The sequence below is a fragment of the Petaurus breviceps genome, unplaced genomic scaffold, assembly GCF_028583685.1.
Source record: "Petaurus breviceps papuanus isolate PSGF00001 unplaced genomic scaffold, PetGlider_PUasm1.0 140, whole genome shotgun sequence".
In the NCBI taxonomy this organism is placed as follows: domain Eukaryota; kingdom Metazoa; phylum Chordata; class Mammalia; order Diprotodontia; family Petauridae; genus Petaurus; species Petaurus breviceps.
This window is the reverse complement of record NW_027185698.1, coordinates 49,288,523-49,310,590: the sequence shown is the minus strand read 5'-3', so window position 1 is coordinate 49,310,590 and position 22,068 is coordinate 49,288,523. Positions and strand designations below refer to the sequence as shown.

Below are 22,068 nucleotides of genomic sequence, written 5' to 3'. Positions count from 1 at the left end.
TGGAGGGAGTCAGAGCCAGTCACTTATACTGACAAAGAGCATTGGTTTGTGGGAAGCAGACAGATCGACAGTATAAGACTCTCTCGATCTGGAAGAATGGAGAGGGAGAGGACCAAAGGATTAGGACAGGAAGTGGATGGAGAGGAAACAGCCCCTTTAGTCCTCCCATTCCTACCCCTTTTCCTTCTTCCCTTTGTTCACACCTCCATCTAGGAGGACTGGATATGCCAGTTTCTGTAGCATTCCAAGTGGCCTGGACAAGTCTTTTTAATCTCTTGGAGCCTCAGTTTCCTCTTCTGTAAAGTAGGGATAATAACCCTGGCACTACTAAAATTGAAATGCAAAAAAAAATCCCCCTAAATAACATTACATTTTAAAATGTAAGATGTGCCTGTAGAGATGAGTGCCTCATTCCCCCCCCCCCCCCCGCACCCCCCGACACACTTTTTCTGTTTGATATCACTGCCTAAAAGTACTCCTGAAATGAGCTGCTCCTAACAGCAGACTTTCTTCCCAACCCTGGAAGGGTGGTAGGTCAGTGTCTGCATTTTCTAAGTAAAGGCGATACCACAGATCGTTTGGAGGACACGTGAAGAAACCGAGCTTCCTATTAGGTAACTTGGCCCTGGTCTCTTGGTTTCTAAGGGTCAGAGCCAGGAGTCGAACCCAGAAGTCCTGTCTTGGACTCCATAGCTCTCCAGGTTTCTCCAGCCCATCCTGAGGGAAGCAGCCAAGAGAAGGACCAGTCCTAATGAAGAGAAAAAAGTGCCTCGTTCCCTCCCCCAAGGGCACTTATAGAATTGGGATAGGGCCTAAGGCAGGGAGGAGAGAACACAGATGTATGTATGTGAGGAGTAATGCTATAAAGTTGATTCTGAAAATGTGAGTGCAAGAGATACATCCAGACCAATGCACAAGAAAGCTGGAGGAGGGGACATGTCCCTTTCCCTTGGTGTGATCAAGACATCCTTCCTGGAGGAGGTGGCAAGGAAAGGCTTTGCACGCATTGCTTAACGTAACGCACTGCTCGAATGACGCATGGAGGGATGGGAGTATAGGCCAAGACTGAAAAGTAGCTAGTGTCTCAGTTTGGCAGACATGCAGAATGCTTTAAGGGCTGTTGTGAAATAAACCTGGAAAGAGTGGTTGGAGCCCCATTATGGAGGCATTGAGTACCAGAGTAAGGAGTTTTTCTTTTATGCTTTAAGCAGGAGGGAGCTAGGGAAATCTTTTGAGTACGGAAGTGACATGGTCAGTCCTGTATATTAAGAAGATAATTTTAGTAGCTGTCTGAAGGTTGGAATGGCATAGTTAGGTGGTGCCACAATGACTAGAGCACCAGGTCCGGAGTCAGGAAGACTCACCTTCCTGAGTTCAAATCGAGCCTCTGACACTTACTAGCTGTGTGACCCTGGGCAAGTCACCTAACCCTGTTGGCCTCAGTTCTTCATCTGTAAAATGAGCTGGAGAAGGAAATGGCAAACCACTCCAGTATCTCTGCCAAGAAAACCCCGGATGGGGTTACAGAGTTCAACAGGACTGAAAACAGAACAATCAGCCAAAAAGGACGCAAGGGAGAAGGGAGAAACTGAAGGTAGGGATATCAGCTAGCAGTTGTTACACTAGTTCAGGCTAAAGGTGACAAAGGTCTAAACTGGAGGAGTGGCAGTATTGGTGAAGAGAAGGGAACAACTGGGTGTAGAATTGGCAGCATGTTGGCTGAGGGAGGAAGAGCCATCAGAAATGACTTCGGGATTCAAGCCTGGGTGATGAGGGGAGGTCAAGGGGAAGCATTCATGGGTTTTTGCAGGGAGAGGTGAGCTGAATTTTGAGTTTGATATACCATCAGGACTTTGAAATGGAGAATGCCAGTAGTCAGTTGGAGATGTGAGACTAGAGCTTGGGAGGCCAGTGCTGTCTTCAGATATCTGAATTACTGCCATGTGGAAGAGGGCTTAGATTTTGTTTGGTCTCAGGGGCCAGAACTAAGAGTGGGGAAATTGTAGGGAAGTGGGTTTTCACTTCAGCCAAAGCTGTCTAAATTGGGGGAGTGAGGTCCCTGTCACTTAGGGTCTTCTACCTGAGGCTGGACAGTCCATCACCTGTCGGGGGTTTTCTAAAGAATTGATGCAGTAGGCAGAAGTTTGCCCTAGGTAACATCATCTAAAGTCTCTTCTGAATCTGAGATTTCAAGACCAGGAACCTTCTGAGGGCTGTAAAGATGGAAAGTGGGCCCAGCTTAACTCAGGAGCCCTGCCCAGTTCTGTGTGAGTGCTGTGCTACATGTAGTCCCTGCACATGAGGAGTTTAGCTTCTTACCAGAGACAACCCAGTACCAGAAACAATGACATCACAAGGCCTGGCAGTAGGTGAGGCCATTGCATAGAAACTGGCAGGATTAAGGGGTTCAGAGGCAGAGCTGAGAGCTCTAATGGGGTGTATATGGGGGAGCAACCCAGGTGACTTCTGGAGGTGGCAGAGCATTCTGGGCCCTTGGTGAGATTTGGAGATGAGATATTTCTGGACTGGCTAAGACCCAAGCAGGGCAGGAAGGTAGCAGTGATGTGCACGAACAATGAGGAAAGGACTTGGCTAAAATTGGAAAGGTTCACATTTGGGGAGCCTGGGAAGAAACTGGAAAGGGAGAGCAGGCTTCCATCATGGAGGGGTTTAAGGGCCAGGCAGGGGGTTCTGGGCTGACCTCATGCAGAATAGGTCCTTGGGGGAGGGGAAGTGACCAGCAACTGAAATCTGTTAGACTTGCAAAGATCTAGGTGTGAAGTGCTAGGGAAAAGGGTGGGTGATGCCTGAGCAAAGGTGTGCTTCTGGAGCTATGATAGAAGAGACCTCAGGATGAAAGAATGGACTGGCAAGAGGGAGGAGCTCCGGGAGACCGAGGGAAGGACAGGCTTGTCCCAATGGTCTAATCTGGCATGTGTTGACTTTGAGGAGTCATGGTATTCTGGGCAGAGAACACTGGGGTGTAGGAATAATGGTGCTGAACTCAGAGTCAGGAGAGACCTAGATGCAAATCTTGCTTAGCACCCTTGCTAGCTCTATGATTATGCCAGCTGGACAGTGTCAGTGGAGATAGTGTGAGGAGACTAGGGCAAAGAGCTAACAAGCAAGTGCGAAGACTGTTCCAAAAGTCTGTGCAGTTTTAAGCTATTAGAGCATGAAGCTACCCTAAGATTTTGGGACTTCAGTATAGGTAACATTTGTATGGTGTTTCACATGGATTTTCTTAGTTAATCCATATAAGGACCTAGTGGTAAGCCATCAATGGGTAGGGTTGGGGGTGAGGTGAGCTAAGGGGTCTGGAGCAGAGATTTCAGTGGTTTGGGTGACTCCCAATGTGGAAACCCCCTCCACATATGCAGATGTGCATCTTGTTGATAAGTTATGGCCATAGAGAGGTGTGGAGGGGAAGAGAGGAGAGAGACTAAGAGAGAGTAACCTGCCTGTGGTTACAGCCAGTATGTCAGGCAAAACTTGAACTCCAGACAGATCTTGGAGATTTCACACCTGTATGTCTCTCAGTGAAAGTAATACCCCCATTCAATCCCCGGGAAACCAGGTCAGGAAGGGCAAGTGACTTGTTTAAGATCATACAGTTCCTAAGTAAGAACACCAAGACTAGAAGCCAGATTTTTGACTCTAGGAAAGGACTAAAAGAGGTTGGGGAAAAACAGGAGAGAGTTGTAAGGAAGGGAAGACCAGAAAGGGGTCATTAGGGTAAAAAACAGAGTTCCTGGAAGATGAGGAGCCTTGCATTTGGCGGTTTTGATAAGGAAGTCTGGTGACCTTGGAGAGAACCGTTTCTTAAGGGTGGTGAGGATTGAAAACAGATTGCAAAGGCTTAAGGAGGACGTGGGGACAGTGAGTGTAGATGTATTAGAGGAACTTGCTTGTGAAAGGGAGGAGAGTTGATGAAGGGCCGGGGTGCCAGGAGGCTGGGAATAGAAACAGGGTCAGGAGCGGTTTGGAGAAAGTGTGGAGGGTGAGGCCTCCTTCCTCGCTGAAGATAGCACCAGAGAGATAGCACTAATCGTGTTCACGCCCCCACCCTTACCACTCCTGGCTGGCCGGAGCTGGCTTAGTGTGGTGGGAGGGGTGGGGGGCGGGGATAGGGAAGGAGGCACTGCTTTGGTGGGAGCCAGGGAAATGCTTTCTGGGTCTGGCGCAGCCCCAGCCTGAGCCCAGTGGTCACCCCGACTCCCACCTCCTGTTATGTCTTGGGTCTGCATGGAGCTCAGCAAAGAACTGAAGTGAAGGTTCGGGGCTGGGTGGACCCTAGAGTAATGTGGGAGGAGCCGGACCGGTCTGGAGGGGTGGGGGAGATTACGGCCTACACGTCCCTCCTCTCAGACCTGGGACCCGGGCTTCTGTCGCCCAGAACCAGATGGAGGAGTATCTGGGGGAGGGTGGCCACTGCCTCAGGTCCATTCTGCGGAGACGGGGTCTCTGGCCTCTGACCTTGGATGTCCCCTAAGTCTGCTCCCGGCTGCTGCTCACGGGTCAGCCGAGTCGGTTGGAAAGTTCCTCCCGTGATCTTTTTTCTCTGTTCCTCGCAGAAAGGAGACCCTGCTCGCGAGGACCCCCGCTGGCCTCTATTGCTCTCTGGCTTGGGTCAGGAGGAGGTGCCTGTGGGAGCCCTGACCTCGTCCGAAAAGGGACAGCTCAGTCCCGGGCAGATCAGAGGATTTAAAGCGGGAAGGGACCTCAGAGGGAAATTTAGTCTATCTCCTTTAATTGACATCTGGAGAAACTGAGGCTGGGGAGAGGGGGGCTAAGCCCAAGAGTCAGCGGGGACTGAGAGATGCCCCCTTCCAGGTCTAGGTCGGGTAGGAGTGGGGAGGATTAGCAGGGAGGCCAGGTGGACAGACGGACAGCTGCGGCGCGGTAGGGAGCGGGGAGGACGCGGGCCCGGCGGGGGCGGGATCTGCACTGGCCCCGCCCCGGGCAGAGCGATTGGCGGGCCCGGAGGGGTGTGGCCTGGGCGGGAGGGGGCGTGGTTTCGGGGGGGCTGGCGTTTGCCGCAGGAGCAGAGCCGGAGCCGAGCGGGGAGCGGAGGGGCGGGGGCGCCGGAGCCCGCGGGCCGCTCCCCGCGCCCAGCGCCCGCCCGCCCGCCCTCCAGCTCTCGGGCTTCGGCTGCAGCAGCGCCAGCGGGAGGCGGAGGTGCAGAGACCCCGGTCCCGCGGGCAGAGACAGTGAGTGAACGCGGCGTGGGGGGTGGGGGCCCGCGGGCGGCTTCGGCCCTCTGGCCCTCCGTGCAGTGGTGCCCACTCCGGGCGGGGGGCGGGGGCGCTGCCCTCACGCGTGCCCTGGCGTGGGGACGGGGTCTCGGTGGGGAGTGGGGCAAGCGATGACGTCACGCGCGGAGGGGCGCGGCCGGGATGACGTCACTGCCACCCCAGGTTAGGGTAGGGGGTCCAGGGGCTCGGTGGGTACTCGCAGTACCCAGGGTGGGCTCCGGGGTAACCCCCTAAGGCGGGATCCCCCGCCTTCCTTCCTTCCCCTTTCTGCCTCGGACACCTGGGTCCCTGGTTCCAGATGTCCTCTTCATCCTCAGCCTGAGGACGCCCCACAATCGGGGGTTAAGGGGCAGATAGACCGGGAGTAGAGCCGGACACTGGGTCACCCGCGCCCTGGTCATGTGTGTGGGAGGGTGCCCTCTAAGCCCTCGGGCACCCAGCCAGATGCTGCCAGATTTGGGGGCGGGGGAGGAGGAGAACGGCACCGACACTGGACTGAGAAGTCCTAGCCCACTACTGCACTTTAGGCCACATTTTACAGAGCCCTGAGCTCTCCTTTCGGCCTGTCCCAGCCACCAGCAGCCAGGTAAGGATCGAGGCCAGGGCCCCTTGATTTCTTGGACATCCCCTTCCTCTCCATCCACCTGTGCTCTCTCCTTTCCCTACTTGCCCTTCTTCCCTTACCTCCCCTCCCCTCCCACAGAATCCAACTCTAAGCCCGTACTAGGAGAAGCTTTCCCAGATTTACCTGACCTGTTTTTTGTTGTTTCTTGACTCCTCCTCAGGCTAACCCGTGAGGTCAGTTTGGCCACCTTTTAAGCATTCACCTCCTGGCTTCCCTCTTCAGGCCTGAAGCTGTGGGACCCAGGATGGTAGGGCACAGGATTGGGGGAGGGGAGTGGTAGTGGAGCACCTACTGCTGCCCATGTTCATTCATTCAGCAAGCATCTATTAAGTGCAGCATATGTACCGAGGACTGTGGTAAGCCATGAGGACCTTGCTGGCTACTGGGGGAATAACACTTCTCCTGGGTTATGTAGTTAGGAGAAGTCTGAGATGGAGAGTCATCACTAAGGGGGCTGGGAGGGGGAGGATCAGGGAAGGCGTGAAGAAGATGCACCTTTCAGAAAGCAGCTGGGGGGTTAAAACATTGGGAGCAAAGCCACAGAGCATGTAATGGAATGGTCATAGGGAGACTGAGAGTCATCATAGGGGCAGAGAAGAGGCCAGTGTGGCTGGAGAACATGGGGGAAAATACAAAATGAGACTGGGAAGGTGGGGTGGGGGATGTGTATGAGGGGAACCAGACTGTGGAGGTCCTTGAACTCTAGACACAGGTGTTTTAACTTCACAAGGTTATTAGAGTTGAGGTCTGGACATTTGTATGAAAAAAAAGAGAGAGATAGAGAGAGAGAGAGAGAGAGAGAGAGAGAAAATGAGAGGTGCAGGGGAAAGAGGACTGGATGAAGTCAGAGGACCTAGCTTCAAATCTTGGCTCTGACACTTCATTTGTGATCATGAACAAATCACTTCATCTCTGGGTGAAGTTTCTTCATTTGTAAAATGAGGGGATTGAACTAGAGACTTCTAAGGGCCCTTCCAACTTTCAATCCGTGATCCATATGACCATAATCACCTCTTTGGTTTGTTGTGACTAGTTCTGTGCATGAGAAAGATTACTCCGGTAGTCTGAAGGAGGAGAGAGATTGGGGGAGAGAGAATGTGTGTCAAGGTGGGATTCTTTACTCTAGACTCTGTTGGCTGCACCAGGTCTGGGGCTAGTGGTCTAGTAATGAATACACCATTCCCAGTACCCAAGGGAACCATCTAGGATATCTGAGGGGAGCAGATGTTATAGTCACACGGCCCCTTTAAGCTGCAAATAACTGTAGAGGTCAGCCAGACTAGCCTTGTTATTGTGAAAATGGGGAAACTGATGCCCAGAAAAAAGGACTGAGCTTTCCCAGGCTGCCAAATAATTGAACCTCTTCCTCACTCTAGCAGGATCCAAGTAGTACTATGAGGATGCTGCCCTCTAGGACAATCATGCAGTCCACCTTCTGAAGACTGAGGAATAATTAATAGTCAATAAGCATTTACTGAGCTCCTATTCGGTGTGCCCTTCACGATGCTAAGCCCTGGAGAAACAAATAAGAAAAAGACAGTCCCTGCCCTCCAGGAGCTTAAAGTCTGATGGGGAAAGACCATACACAAAAATAACCTGAAAAGGGTGGGGAGGAATTAGGAGGAGGAAAAAGTATGTGTGGGAGAAAGATCTCAACTTAGGACCTTCCTGCCCCAGTTCCCAATAAAAATAGTAATAGCTCGTTTTTATGTAGCACAGTAAGGTTTGCCATAGGACCATATATATAGGTTGTCTCATTGGATCCTCATTACAGTCCTGGCAGGTAGGTACCATAATTATCCCCATTTTATTTTTTTGGAGTGCAATTGGGGTTGTGACTTGCCCAAGGTCACATGGCTAGTAAGTGTGTCAAGTGTCTGAGGTCGGATTTGAACTCAGATCCTCCTGACTCCAGGGCCAGTGCTCTATTCACTTTGCCACCTAGCCGCCCCAATTATCCCCATTTTATAGATGGGGAAACTGAAGCTTAGAGAGATTAAGTGACTTGCCCAGGGTCACACAATTAGTGAATGCTTGAACTCAGACTCAAGTTTGGCTCTGTTCACTAGATCAGCCAGCTGCCTCAGAGTTCCATTGTGTGCCTCTTGAGCCCTGAAGAGGTCTTTTCCCTTTCTATCTGTACATCCCCAGTGACTAACACAGTTCAAGAACTTGATAAATGTTTGAATTGAAGTGAAGAATTGGACTGAGAAGGGGCAAGCTTAGGCCACACTACTCAGGAAACTCATCAAGTCTGGAGATAAGGCTCAAATTCTCTGCCATGAGACTGAGACCAGGATGCTTTGTGTCCTGTGGTATGCCAACATAATTCAGGGCTGTGGGAGTTCAGAAGTGGGTGAGATAGGCACTAACAAAGGTTGTGCTGGGCTGCTAGTCAGGAGGCCTATGGGGCTCCATGCCTTAGTTCCTTCATCCATAAAAGGTGATTGCTAAATCCTCTCCTAATGCTGACATCCTACAGATGTAGTTAGGGAAAGCTTCAAGGTAGGACTTGAGCTGACCATAAATGTTTATTAATGCTTGCTCTGTACTGAGGGAGGAGAGAGAAGAGAATGCACATATGATGGAAGCCTCACACCTGCCCTCAGCACTGGCATTATTGTGGCATGTTTGGAGGACAGGGAGTCTGGCCCAATGGAAGCAGAGAAGACATGCCTAGAGCAATGTGAAACTCTTAAGATCATATAGGATTTGGTCTGGGAAGAGACTTTAGAAAGGTTTGCCCCAATCTCATTTTTTTTTAACAGATGAAGAAACTCCAGCTTTGGGATGGGAAATGACTTGGTCATATAAGTAGAAAGTAGCAGAACCAGGTCCAAACTCACATTCAGTCTTCTTTCCATGACATCCTCCTGCCTCCCTCTCCCAGATAAGGCTGAGAAGGTAATCGGGGATACATGAGGTAGGGTCTTGAATGTCAGACTCAGGACTATGGAATTTATCCTCTGGGCAAATAGCCATTGAAGATTTGTTGGGGAGTGTTATAGTCAGCTTTGTGCATGAGGAAGATAAATCTGTGTGCAAGATTGGTTGGGAATGGGTGTGAGGGGCAAGGAGCCTGGAGGTGGGGAATGAAAATGGAAAAGGTACAAATCTTGAACATGGCAGAAATGAATCTGGGAGTCAGGGTTGACCACAAACTGAAAGCTAATCTCATGAGTGAAGCCAGAAAGAGGGACCTGGAGGGCAATGGCATCCTCTGGATCCTGTAGCCTCTAGCTCCTCATCCCAGTGCTGTGGCCAGGACTATAATTTGCACCTAAGATGATCACAAGATTTTAGAAATCCTGGAAACCACCTTAGAAATATAACCCGATCTCCTGATTCTGTCTGACATGGGCTGTCAGCAGAGGATGGGGAGCACTGATTTAGATTTAGCAGTCTTACCAGCGTTGGGGGGAGGATGACGATAGGGACTGCGGTCAGATTAGACCTCTGGTGGAGGCCCCAAAGATCTGTAACATTTTTATCAGTTATTTGGATGGTGAAAGAATAGTTGGCATACCTATCAGATTTTTAGATGCCACAAAGCTGGGAGTGGTAGCTAACTTGTTATACAACATAGTCAGGATCCAAAAAGATCTCAGCAGGCCAGAATGCTGAGCAGAACCTAATAAGGTACCCTTTTAACAGATGATAATTTTAAACACAATAAATACTGACAAAGTTGTACAATTCCCTCCCCCAGCAATCGGTTCTGAGATAGAACTAAATGAATTAACAACCCATCTATAATCTGTAGATTCAGAAGTGGGATTTGAACCCAGTTTTCTACAGCCAAGTCCACTTGCTGTCTGCACCATGCCACATTTTACCAAACAACTAACGGTGGGTTTGTTCCATGTCCCCTCCCAAGTCTGACTTTCCCTTTTTTAAGAGTCATAGTTAATGTGTATACATTTCTGTTTCTTATTGAAGATGAAATGCAATAGGGATAAATGCAAAGTTCTCCACTTGGGTTCAAAAAATCAACAGCACAAGGAAAGAATTATTCAGTGAGTCTAACTTCCTGCAGCCCAGGGAACAGGCCTTGGAATAAGTGACCAAGGGGACAGTATGGCATCTTGTGTTCTCTAAGGAGAAGAGAAAGAGTGGCAGAACAGACAGGATCCTGGATTTAAAGTCAGAAGAACTGACTTTTCAAATTCTGGCTATGCTACTTATCTGTATGACCTTGAATAAGTCCTTCCTTTTCTCTAGGCCCCAGTTTCCCTCTATAAAATGAGAAGGTTGGACTAGATCAGGGGCTCTTAACCTGGGGTTAATTTGTTTTTTTTTTTAAAAATTTGATAACTGTGTTTCAGTCTAATTGGTTTCCTTTGTCATCACACACACATATACACACACATACTTATACATACACACACACACACACACACACATATATATATATATATATACATATATATGTATATGGATTTAAAGGCATTATTCCCAGAAGCTATTCATAGGCTTCACCAGACTGCTAAAGGGGTCCATGATACCAAAAAAAAAGATTAAGACTCCCCCTGGACTGGATGGTCTTTTAGGTCCCTTGTGTTCTTGATTTTATGAGAAGAGATGGGGACCCTTCATAACTAAGTTAGCCACTGATTAATGGGTGGGTTCTAACCCCTGTAATAGAGCTGGAACACTACTGGGAAGGAGGAAGGGGTGAAGAGATTCCGGAGGCTGGTACTACAGTCGGCAAAGGTGAAAGTCTAGGGAAATCAAGCCTGGGCCAGTGGACCAGGAAGGAGTCGATTCTTGCCACAGTCCCTCTTCCTGATAAGCCCTAATGACCTGGCTCAGTTCATTTGGAGTGGGCTGGGGAGGGTAATCAGACACCTGTCTCAGCTGTTTGGGGACAAAGGGACAGGGTCTGTTCCTACCCCCAACTGGGGTTCAACCTGGAAATCCCCAAAAGAAGTAACATGAGCCACCCTCTCCACACAGAGAGACACCTGTCTTGGATCAGGTGTGTTGAGGAAGGCCAAGCAGCAATAGGAAATATACCCAATCCAGGGGTCTGTATTTGCAGAAAACAGCTGGGAGTTTGAAGAGGGAAGGACTCCCTAGCTAGGTTTTGAAGGAACTCAGGTGTGCTTATTTGTGTGTGTGTGTCTGTGTGTATATTTGTGTCTGCCGGGGTGGGGGTACAGTGTGTAAAGGTCTCACACTTTCCTTTCTGTAACATTTGTTCCCTAAGGCATTGTCTGCCTTATTGGAGGGCTGGGCTGGCTGCTTCCCTCTTTGGGGACACAGTTCCCTGGCAGTGATCAGGGTGGGTGATGCTCCTTAAAAGATACTTATTCCCCACCCCTTGTGAAGACATACACATTCAGGAGGGAATTCTGGAGGAGTGGTGCTCCAGGTGCAAACCTAGGAATATATAGTTTCAGATTAATTTCTCAGGCCTTGAGCCAAGGAGAGGCTCAGGCCAATTTACCTGTTCCCCCCTGAAACCCCTCCTTCACTTTCTGAGCTTCAGGGAGTCCTCCTGCTTGCCCCTACCCCAGTACCTTTGTCTGTCTGTATTATGGGTCCCTTCTTCCCATCTGACCTGCCCCCTTCCCTCAGCCACTCATACACCACAGTAGGGCTTCAGCAGGGACAGGGTTAAAAGCCAGGCCCCTCCTTTTGCCAGTGGGAGGTAGGAGCTTGAGGGGTGGGGTAAGCAAGCAGAGAATGGCAGCACCACCATCTCCAAGCCCTCTGGGTGAGTCACCCAAAGGCCAGGGGGCTCCTGGCTAATAGGATTAGGTCACCGTGGGTTGGGATATTGGGGTGTCTTTCTAGCACCTGCCCAGATTTAACTACTTGGGGGGCAGTATAATGAAAGCCCAAACCTTCAGTTGTTCCTCCCTCGTGTCTGCTTTTCCCCTCTTCCCAGATACATACACACACCTGTAAAGGTGCCCAGGACTGAGGGCATAAACACATGCCCCTCCCCTATTTCCGCATTCCAGTGTAGGGGTTGGAAGGGGGATATGGTGCAGGTGGTGAGGTTAATGATAAATGGAGGAGGTTTAAGAATGTCCCTTCCCCTTCCTCCCTCCTGCCCGTCCTCTCCCCTCTCTTCTTTCTGTTCCTCCTCCTCCTCCCCCTCCTCACCCCCCAGGTGAGTGTTAGTACTGGCTGGTGAAGCTTTTGTATCAGGCTAAGGAGTGGGAATGTCTTTCTGAGCCCCGGACTCAGCACGGCCCTCCAGGTCTATGTTACAAGAAGGGAGGGGGAAGCAGGACTCTTGAGATAGAGTGACCCCTGGGGCCTGGCATAAGGTTCACTGACTTAGAGATCCAAGTTCTCACTCTCCTCTTTTTACAAAGGGAAAGATTCCAGTTCAGAGGGGGGAAGGGACTTCTTCAAGGTCAAGGTTGTTAGAGCCCCTCATCTATAGGCCCAGTGGATGAGACCAGAGGAGGAGTAGCCCTGAAGGGGCAGGTCTGAGCAGTCTCCCCCTGGATCAATGAGAGACCCTCTCCCAGCCTAGACATCCCCAGTATGGAGTCACTGGGGGCACAGGGGCTGGGAATTGACCATCTTCTCTCTCTCCACTCTCCTTTGGCAAGTTTATTTCACTCCCACATCTTTAATTGCCACCTCTACAGAGATGCTTGCCATTGAGACTTGAAAGAGTACTGGACTTGTAGCCAAGAGAGACATGAGTTTATGTTTGAGCTCCAGCACTTTTCCAGCTGTAAGACCCTGGGTAATATAATTGATCAGTTTTCAAGCCTCAGTTTTCTCATCTCTAAATTGGGAATAATAAGACTTGCTTTTATGGGGTAGTTTTGAGGAAAGCACCCTTTAAACTCCACAGCACTGTATAAATGTGCTATTGTTATTTTGCCTCTGATCTTGACCTCCCAGTTCCATCCCCCTCCCCCTGGTCTAAGGACTTTATTCTGTCAGCCAAGTCAAGTATTTATTAGGAGCCTTCCTATGTGCCATGTACTAGACATACTAAGAAAGGTTAAAAAGTTTGTAGGAGCTCACATTCTAGTGGAAAAAAAAACATGCATGAGCAAATAAGATATAATGTATACAAGAGAAATTGTAGATGACCCAGAGGGAAGCCACCAACAGTAAGGGGAATCAGGACAGGCTTCTGGCAGAAGGTAGGATTTCAGCTGGGACTTAAAGATGAGGGGGAAGAAAAATACAGTCACTACCTCTCACCAGTTTCCCCTGTTCACAATTTGGGTGCTACCTTTGACTTTTCCCTTCCCCAGCTCTCCTATCCAGTCAGTTACCACATCCTGTCCCCTCCACTTTCCCAGCATCTCATGGCCCTCTGCTTCTGCTTCCCCAGGGGCCCCATCACTACTCACACTGCACTTTGGCAATGGCCTCCTCCAAGTCCAGCATCTAAATCTAGCTCTCTGTTGTATCCTGCTGCCTCCCAAGGTTGTCAAGGTCATATCGTTGAGGAATTATGGAGTCATAGAATGAGAACTGGAAGAGACCCGAGAGGCCATCAACCCCAGATGAAAAAAACCACACTCTAGGTAGGTTCAACAATTTACCCAGGGTCATGCAGCTAGTAAGTGTCGGAGGCAGGATTCAAACCCAGGTCTCCTCTGTTGTGAGTTTAGCTCTCCATTGATCTATGCCATGCCACAAATCCTACCAACCTGGGAAGCTTTTTAATGAAGGGCCCCGAGAGACAGTATGTCTGTTAGCCAAGACAAGCCTAGCTAAGTTTGGTGAGCTTGTCATCCCACTGGCCCAGCAATCCAGCCCAAGGCAGGCTAGAGAAGTTGCTACCATGTGTTGCCCACGCATGGATCAACTCCCAGGGCCTTGAAGTGTTGAAATTAGGCACAAATTGGTAAAAATCTTCAGTGGTCTTCTTTAGTAACTACTGAGGAAAGTTCAGACATCTCTGCCTGGTCTTCAAAGCCTTCCACAACCTGCTACCAAGCTACATTTCTGTCTTCTCTTTCCTCTCCTGATACCTAACTCCATTCCATCCTTCCTCAGCCACCCCACATCTTCCCTATGACACACCTCAATGCAACCACTTTCTGCCCTCTCCTGCTTAAGCCATCTCAGGAAGCCTTCCCTGTTGTCCCCTCATCCCTAATAAATAACTGTAAATAAATAAATAGGGCCTTCCTCTTTGGGCCCTCCCAATTTTTTTTTGGGGGGGGGGTTCCTGGGCTACATATATGCTGCATTATGATACAGAGTATTGAACTTCAAGCTGCAAGACTTATATTTGAACTCTGGCTCTGCTACATAAGCTGTGTGACCATGGACAAACCACATAATCTCTCTGAGACTAATTTTCCTCATCTGTAGAATGGAGATGATAAAAACCTGTCTTACAAGATTGTTGGGAGGAAAATTCTGTGCTATAGAGTTATTATTATTGCTGTACAAGAACCTGTCTTTAACCTCTGGGATATCAACTCTACTTCCAGACTGGTGCTAAGGATTATTTAACTACTGCCTTTGCAATTCTCCTTTACTTGCTCTTTTCCTGCCTAATTTCTAAGCCCTAGCTCAAATCCTCAACCCCCTGATCTCTGTGGCCCTGAGCCTGCCTATCTCCCTGGGTCCAGAAGCCTGTCATACCCCCTCTGTAATGACCTCCCTTCTTTGGCTCTGCCTGCCACTGTCCCTGGACCCCGATTATGCCATTTCTTCCTCCTTCCTTTCTTCTCTGCTCTTCTCCCATCTCCACATACTCCAGACCACAAGAATGAGGGTGGATTTCAGAGTTTATTCACAAGGAAAAGAGGTCACACAGAAAACTCCAGAATAGGATTACAGGAAATTAGAGGTATGTAGAAAAAAAAAATAACTGCCCTCATTTCTTTTGCACTTGGAAGTTTACAAAACCCATAGTGCTCTTTTTTAAGGAGGTGGCATGTTATCCCTGTTTTACAGATGGGGAAACTGAGGTTCAGAGATAAAATGACTTGTATCAGGTGTCAGAACCCAGTCTGTGCTTTTACCCAGCACACCTGGGTAGGACCTGAGCCTCTTGATTTCTTCTGTGGCTCAAGTGTCCCAGGCCTAGTGTACCCTTTTGATTTTTTCCCCCTCCCTACAGCTGTCACTTTCCTGATGCCCACTTCAAGGCCTAGAGCCCCCAGCTAATTTAGGTTTGGCTACCAGGATACCCCCATTCTGTTATCAGCAGCTCCTTGGTTACCTAGAGTCAATTGCCCTGCTTTTCCCACAAGGGGCAGTATATGCCAGCTATTCTAAGAGCACCTAGGATTTTTGGATTTGGAGCTGAAAGGACCCTAGTCATTTTATAGATTAGGAAATTGAGTTCCAGGGAAGGCAAGGACTCACTCAAGGTCACACAGTTAGCAAGGAGAGCTATCATTCAATCCCAGGGCTTCTGACTCTAAATGTGTAACTGCAATCTTCCATCATACTATGGCAGACAACTCAAGTTTGCCCCTCCCCCAGAAATGAGGATAATCTGGCCTGAAAACCAGTTTGCCTCTCAAATTCACAAAAGCCATCCTTTTCTTAGTATATGATAACTGTGTTAGAGTTATCTATTTAGTTCTCTTATTCCCTAGTAGACCATAAGCTCTCTGAGGGCAAGGACTTCGTCTCATCTAAACTTTTGTCCCCTATAGTAACCAGCACTAGGCTCTTCACACACAGGGACTGTGGCCTTTTGACCAAGTCCAAGTTTTACAGAACACATCTTTTTATTGAGGGGATTTGTTTTGTAGAATTTGGAGTCAGTCAAAGGGCTGCACTTGAGGATCTAGAGGGCCACATGTGGCCTTGAGGTCGAAGGTTCCCCACCACCTGGTATAAGGAATACCTAGGAGAGGAAGTTCCCTCTACTGATGCGAAGTGGTGCCTTCTCTGTTTTAGAGAGTTGCCTAAAGCATAGAGAAATTAAGGGATTTGCTTAGGGTCTCACAGCTAATATGTGTCAGAAGAGGGACTTGAACTCAGGTCTTCCTGTCCAGCTTGCTATCCTCTGCTTTGCAGCCTTTTATACAAATAGTAGACATTTAATAGATGTTAGTTGAATGAATGAATGAGTGAAGGACCATTTCTGGGGCTGTGGAGGCTGGGACTGGAGGGAAGTGTCCCTTGGCTAACCAGCCCCCTTGTCTGCAGTGCCCCGCTCACTCAGCCATGGCGAAACTGGAAACCCTGTCCGTGTGCGCTGACCCTGGCCGTGACCCCCTCCTGGCCTTTGCCCCTCGGCCACCCGAACCCCGCCCCACAGCCCCTCGCCTCGTGGCCATGGGCAGTGTGGGCAGTGGTGTGGCCCATGCCCAAGAATTTGCCATGAAGAGCGTGGGCACGAGGACAGGTGGGGGCTCAGGTGGGGGTGGCCGAGGGGGCTACCCTGGGCCAAGGGGCAGTGGGCCAGGGTCTGGCAGTGGGGACCTCCCAGCCAGATACCCCTCCGAGGACAAAGCCCTGGCCAACTCCCTGTACCTCAATGGGGATCTGCGGGCCGGGGCCAGCGGTGGTGTCAGTGGAGACCGGACAGATGTCTGTGGCAACATGGTCAACAACAGCAGTGACAAGGCCCCACCCCAGTACCGGGAACCCAGCCACCCACCGAAGATCCTGCCCACCTCTGGCAAGCTGGACCAGGTCAGCCCTGCACAAGGCCTGTGCTATCTCTAAGCAACTCTTTCCCCACCCCTGACCCCAACCAGAGGAGGGACTCTCAAAAGGCTGGGGGTCCACCCTCTCATCCCTGAGCAGTCAGTGTGAGGAATTCTAGGGGATTCCTCAGCTGGAGGGGCTATGAGTAGGGAGGCTTGTGGGTGGAGGGCCCAGCCCCCTGGATACCTGCCTCCCCTAGCCTACAAGGAGCTCAGGATCCCTTTTCTTAGTGTATGAGCAGTGGAGGGCACCCTGTCTTGAGTTCCCACCCCCATCTTCTCCTTACACAGTGAGCAGAAGGGCCCCTCCCTCCCCTAGTGCATGTGAAGCAGCCCCTCAGCCTTGACTGCTGCCTCCCTCCGCCCTGGGAGTGGAGGCCCCATCCTGAGCCCCTGCCTCCTCTTGCAGTGCACAGAGCCTCTGGTGAGACCGTCAGCCTTCAAGCCAGTTGTGCCCAAGAACTTCCATTCCATGCAAAACCTGTGTCCGCCCCAAAGCAATGGGGCATCAGATGGGCGCAAAGGCCCTGGGGGCCTGAAGGGTGGTGGGCTGGACAAAGCACGGACTATGACCCCAGCAGGCAGCAACAGTGGGGGTGGAGGAAGCAGCAGTGGGGGTGGACTCTCCGACTCAGGCCGAAACTCACTGACCAGTCTGCCTACGTACAGCTCGGGCTACAGCCAGCACCTAGCACCCCTGAGTGCCTCCACCAGTCACATCAACCGTATTGGCACAGCCAGCTATGGGGGTGGGGGTGGCCCCAACAGTGGGGGCCCTGGCTATCATGACCTTTCCTCATCAGACAGTGGGAGGGCTTCTAGCAAAAGCACACCGTCCTTCGGGAGGCTGAACCCCTTGGGATCTGGGGAGGGCGGTGGCACCAGTGGCGTGGGAGGGGTTGGTGGGGGCCTGGGCTCTTTCCCGGCCTCTCCCCCTTCACCGGATGCAGTGATCCAGGAGCTGGAGGAGCGCCTGTGGGAAAAGGAGCAGGAGGTGGCGGGCCTTCGGAGAAGCCTGGAGCAGAGTGAGGCGGCCATTGCCCAGGTGTTTGAGGAGCGGCAGAAAGTGTGGGAGCGGGAGATGGAGGAGCTGAGGCAGAACTGTGCGGGGAAGCTGCAGCAGGTGACCCGCCGTGCCCAGCGGGCCCAGCAGGGCCTACAAATGCAGGTGCTGCGGCTCCAGCAGGACAAGAAGCAGCTTCAGGAAGATGCGGCCAGGCTCGCTAGGCAGCGAGATGAACTCCAGGAAAAGGTGGCTGCCTGCCAGAAGGAGCAGGCTGACTTCCTGCCCCGTATGGAGGAGACCAAGTGGGAGGTGAGGGAGCTGCGTGGGCTTCAAGGGTAAACTAGGCTTGCAGATAAAAAAAAAAACAACACCAAACCCACAAGCCCGGCAGGTGACTTCCCGCACCTGCACTACCGCAGCCCTATCTTCTCACTAGAGGGGGCCAGAGAGGCAGAAGGAAGGCTGACCTTTGGGATCGCGTGGGCCAGGCCGTGGGTGTGGTTTGGCACTGAGTTTGGGGGCTGGGGAGGGTCTCGCGTAGGGGTGCTGCAGGGCGTTGGCAGAGGTGGGGGCCTGTGCTGGGCAAGATGTAGGAGTCACCTCCCTCGCCCCCAGGTGTGCCAGAAAGCGGGTGAGATCTCGCTCCTGAAGCAGCAGCTGAAGGAGTCCCAGGCGGACGTGAGCCAGAAGCTGAGCGAGATCGTGGGACTGCGCTCGCAGCTGCGGGAGGGCCGGGCCTCCTTGCGCCAGAAGGAGGAGCAACTGCTGACCCTGCGGGACTCGCTGGGCGCCAAGCAGCCCAGCCTGGAGCTACAGCTCCAGGGTGAGACGGAGCTGGGTCCGGGGCTGCGCCTGCGGGACCGCTTGGGCCCCAGCGAGCCTCGGGCAGGGGAGGCGGCTGCAGCCGACGGGACAGCCACTGCCGCCGCCTCCGCCTCCGGGGAGCCCGCCGAGCTCTGCGAGAGCGACGAGGCCAAGATGCGCAGACAGGCGGCAGCGTCCTCATCTTCCTCCTCGTCCTCGGCCCCCCCCCAGGACGGGGAGGGTGACGCGGCGGACACGGCCGGAGCCCGGGCCCTGAGGCGGGAGGTGGGCCGGCTGCAGGCGGAACTGGCGGCCGAGCGGCGCGCCCGGGAGCGACAGGGCGCGGGCTTCGCGGAGGAGCGGCGCGTGTGGCTGGAGGAGAAGGAGAAGGTCATCGAGTACCAGAAGCAGCTGCAGCTCAACTACGTGGAGATGTACCAGCGCAACCAGGAGCTGGCCCGGCGCCTGGGGGAGCTGGGGGCTACGGGCGCCAACTTGCCCGCGCCCATGCCCCTGCCCGGACCTGTGCCCGCGGCCCACGGGGGCTCAGGGGAAGAGAAGAAGGCCTGGACCCCGTCCCGCTTGGAACGCATCGAGTCCACTGAAATCTGACCCCAGCGGGCCGCGAAGGATAGGTCCGTGGGCACTGAACTCGCTCAACGTTTTTTTCTAGTTTGGACAAGATGACCAAGGCCCCTCCCCCAATGACCTATGGTGGCCTTTGGTCCTGAATCTAGGTCCATGGCCCCAGCCCCTGGGGAACCCCAGCTTCCACACCCCTTCCCCAGAGTCCCCAGACCAAAGAGGTTCACGAAGCTCCGGTGACCATACCCCTATCCACCCACGCCCACACTGTGTCAGCCCCAAGATTTTCCATTCCCGAACTCTAGGCTTCCAATCCCAGGCTCTTACCTGGAGGAAGAGGAAGGCACTGGCTAGTCTGCTCAGGCTCCCCGGTGGGGTGGGGGTGGAGGCACATAGAAACTTAAGTAGATAGCCGGTGGAGTGGGACTTGGAGAAGCTGGGGCCTGACCCTGACCACCGATGATCCCAAAGCACACTTTCAGCAAGGACCAGTGTCTCCCCTGCATCTCCCTATCCCAGCCCTTGCCGAGTCCCCAGACCCCATTTCCTCCATGCACTTTCTAATTGGGGGTATCTGCTCGGCACGACCAAAGACCCTAGGGCCCTCCCCACACAGACCTTTCTATAGAGGCAAGGACCCCCTCCAGCACTTTGTTCTCTAGGACAGTTGGGGGGGTGGGGTTGTAGATGAGGTGCAGGAAGTAGAGTTGGTGGCTGGAAGCCTAGGAGTTTCTGTGTGGATGGAAATGGGAGTTGAGTGTCTTATCAGTTTGTCTGGGTCCTGCCATCTCAACACCTATTCCACCCTCTCCCCAATCTCAGTCACTCAGTCCCAGCCCCAGTATCTCTCCCTCTTCCCCTCCCTAACCCCCAAGGCTGAACACTGCCCCCAGCCTAACCACCTCCCCCTTCCCCCTCTCCCCCACATCCTTGGGGCAAGAAGCTTGATCTCTGACGCATCTCTGAAGCATTTCTGACCCATACACACCTTTAAGGTTTGGGTTATTTTAGGGAAATGACACCAGGCCTTCCTGTGATGGGGCTAGAGGTGGGGGCCTTCTTGGAATTCACCAGCAATAACAGGGAGGTTCAGCATAGTCATCTCCCCCCATCCCAGAGCTGACCTGGGGGGAGCTGGTAAATCTTGTACCCTCCCGACCCCACCCCCCCAAATCAATGGGCCCCCACAACTCCAAGCCCTGACTGCCCTAGCCCAACTAGGACTGTTCTTGAACAACCCAACTTCAAATTCTTTAGACCCCTGAGACACCCCAGGAACATGATAGCCAGACTGACCCGAAAGGGTACAGGTGGACAGGTTAACCCCCCTGGAAAAAGAGCCAAGGAACAGACCTGGTGGTGGGCTGGGAAAGCTAAGCCCTTGGGGTGAGGGACAGAGGTAGGCCGTACAGCCTATAAAAGTAGGAGCACCCTCAGCCTTTGAGAGGAAGTGGGTCTTAAAAGAATACAACCCTTGTCTGTTTCTCCAACTGTGCAGGACTTTGGGGGTTTTCACAAAGAAATAATAAAAAAAAGAAAGGCCAACCCCTCTAAAGGGGCCTTCCCTGGTCTCTGTCTTTATTGGGGGCATGCTGGATTGTTAAAAGGGAGGAAAAATGAGGCTCACAGTCCAGGAGTCAGCTGGCCCTGTTACATTGGCATAGTCCTGGGGTGGGGAACCTGCATCCCCCATGTGGCCTTGAGGCTGCAGGTTCCCTACCCCTAACCTAGTCAAAGGATTGTGTCAGACTCTTTTTTTTTAGCACCCTTGGGCCCCGTCCATCCAGACTCAGTTAAGCCCCCTCCTTGAGGAAACAATTGCTGAGTGTTGCTCTGGATCTCAGAAGCAAGGATAAAGGCTCAACCTTGATCCGACTTAGCTCCATTCAATTTGGAGGCAGTAGTTCAGCACAACTTTGATGTTGTTGGAAGGTCCCAGCAGGTACAGATGGGCTCAGGCTTCTGACTAGGTCTATGTCTTTCACTGGACTTGTATACTGTAACCAACCTATCCTCTGTTCCATCTTCCTGTCAGTAGCAGCCCTGGACTGGTCTCTAGTTCCAGCTCTGCCATCTAAAACCTTGGGAGTTACTTCAATTCCCTTATCTGCAAAATAGAGCAGAAAGAGCAGATATTTTTTCTACTTGGGTTGGAGGGTTAATTGCCCTCTGACCTCCATATGCAGAAAAACAGTCCTGGCATTAGTTCTTGGCTTTAGGCTCTACTTTCTCCATCAAAGGGAGATGGGATTTTTCTTTTCTGAGAAAAGGAAGTGATATTTCCTCTCTTTTTTCTTCTAGAGGAAGGATACTCAAAGCACAATACCAAGAAATTAAAAACCTGGGAATTTTGATGCTTCTCAGGCTGACTCCTGGAAGTGCTGGATCCACCAGAACCCACTTCACCTCCCAGGTGCTGTTGGTGTAATCTGCCTAATGCATTATTAATGATGATCTCACACCTCAAAAATCTCCAGGCTTCCCATTGCCTGTTGAATCAATTACATACTCCTGACCCTGGCATTCAAAGAGATGGCCTTAATATTATGGTTCTTTTTATCCTTGCTTCATACTATGGAGCTAGTCAATGTTTTAACTAATTAGACTGTTCTCCCTCTCCTGTAGCCATCATGCCATTTCTGTCTGGTTTTAACACACAGACACATCTCTACCGCTCTACCACCCCCCCATACCTGGAATGAACTCCCTGTCCCCCATATCGTTACTTATGACAGGTTTCCTTTAAGGCCAGGTTCAGTGTATGCTCCATGAAGTCACCCTGCCCTCAGGTGAAAGTGATATTTCCTTTTTCAAAGTTCCCATAGGCCTTTGCTGGGACCCCTCTTTGGCACTGAACATTCTGCATTTAGTCATTTTCAAATTCAAATATTTATTAAGTATTTCACTGTGCTAGTTAAGAAAAAAGGAAATCTTCAAAGACTTTGCAGACAGTCTGTAAAGAGGGATAAGTAGGGGTGCTGGTAAATTTTTGACAAGAGCCCTCCCCCACGTATGCACTGTACACTTTTAAGTTTTGTTTTGTTTTTTAAGCAATCAGGGTTAAGTAACTTGCTCACGGTTACGGCCAATTATTTCTGGGTGTGGTGCTAAGTGTCTGAGCCGGGATTCGATCTCCAGGTCATCCCAACACTGGAGCCGGTGCTCTTACTCGATGAGCCACCT

The 22,068-nt window shown here is 51.4% G+C and overlaps 1 protein-coding gene across 7 annotated transcripts; it reads left to right on the top strand.

The window, feature by feature from the left end:
• Nucleotides 1-5,094: 5,094 nt before the first annotated feature.
• LZTS3 (leucine zipper tumor suppressor family member 3) lies at nucleotides 5,095-20,434 on the top strand. 7 transcript variants are annotated; one of them, XM_069072382.1, is made up of 6 exons: nucleotides 5,124-5,210; nucleotides 13,291-13,391; nucleotides 14,582-14,671; nucleotides 15,988-16,476; nucleotides 16,900-17,805; nucleotides 18,112-20,434. In XM_069072382.1, the coding sequence occupies exons 4-6, from the start codon at nucleotides 16,006-16,008 to the stop codon at nucleotides 18,910-18,912; spliced, it is 2,178 nt and encodes a 725-aa protein (XP_068928483.1). In that variant the 5' UTR covers nucleotides 5,124-5,210; nucleotides 13,291-13,391; nucleotides 14,582-14,671; nucleotides 15,988-16,005; the 3' UTR covers nucleotides 18,913-20,434. The 7 variants fall into 7 exon arrangements, with proteins under 7 accessions (XP_068928489.1, XP_068928456.1, XP_068928483.1 ...); XM_069072355.1 differs by lacking the exon at nucleotides 14,582-14,671 and having other exon boundaries at nucleotides 5,099-5,210; nucleotides 13,196-13,391; XM_069072334.1 differs by lacking the exon at nucleotides 14,582-14,671.
• Nucleotides 20,435-22,068: the final 1,634 nt, after the last annotated feature.

Bases quoted from the DNA above. Each gene is read 5' to 3' on its own strand.
- LZTS3 (XM_069072388.1), top strand. From the start codon at position 16,006: ATGGCGAAACTGGAAACCCTGTCCGTGTGCGCTGACCCTGGCCGTGAC. The intron at 16,477-16,899 runs GTCAGCCCTGCA...CTCCTCTTGCAG, and splicing joins CCTCTGGCAAGCTGGACCAG to TGCACAGAGCCTCTGGTGAG. The intron at 17,806-18,111 runs GTGAGGGAGCTG...CCTCGCCCCCAG, and splicing joins TGGAGGAGACCAAGTGGGAG to GTGTGCCAGAAAGCGGGTGA.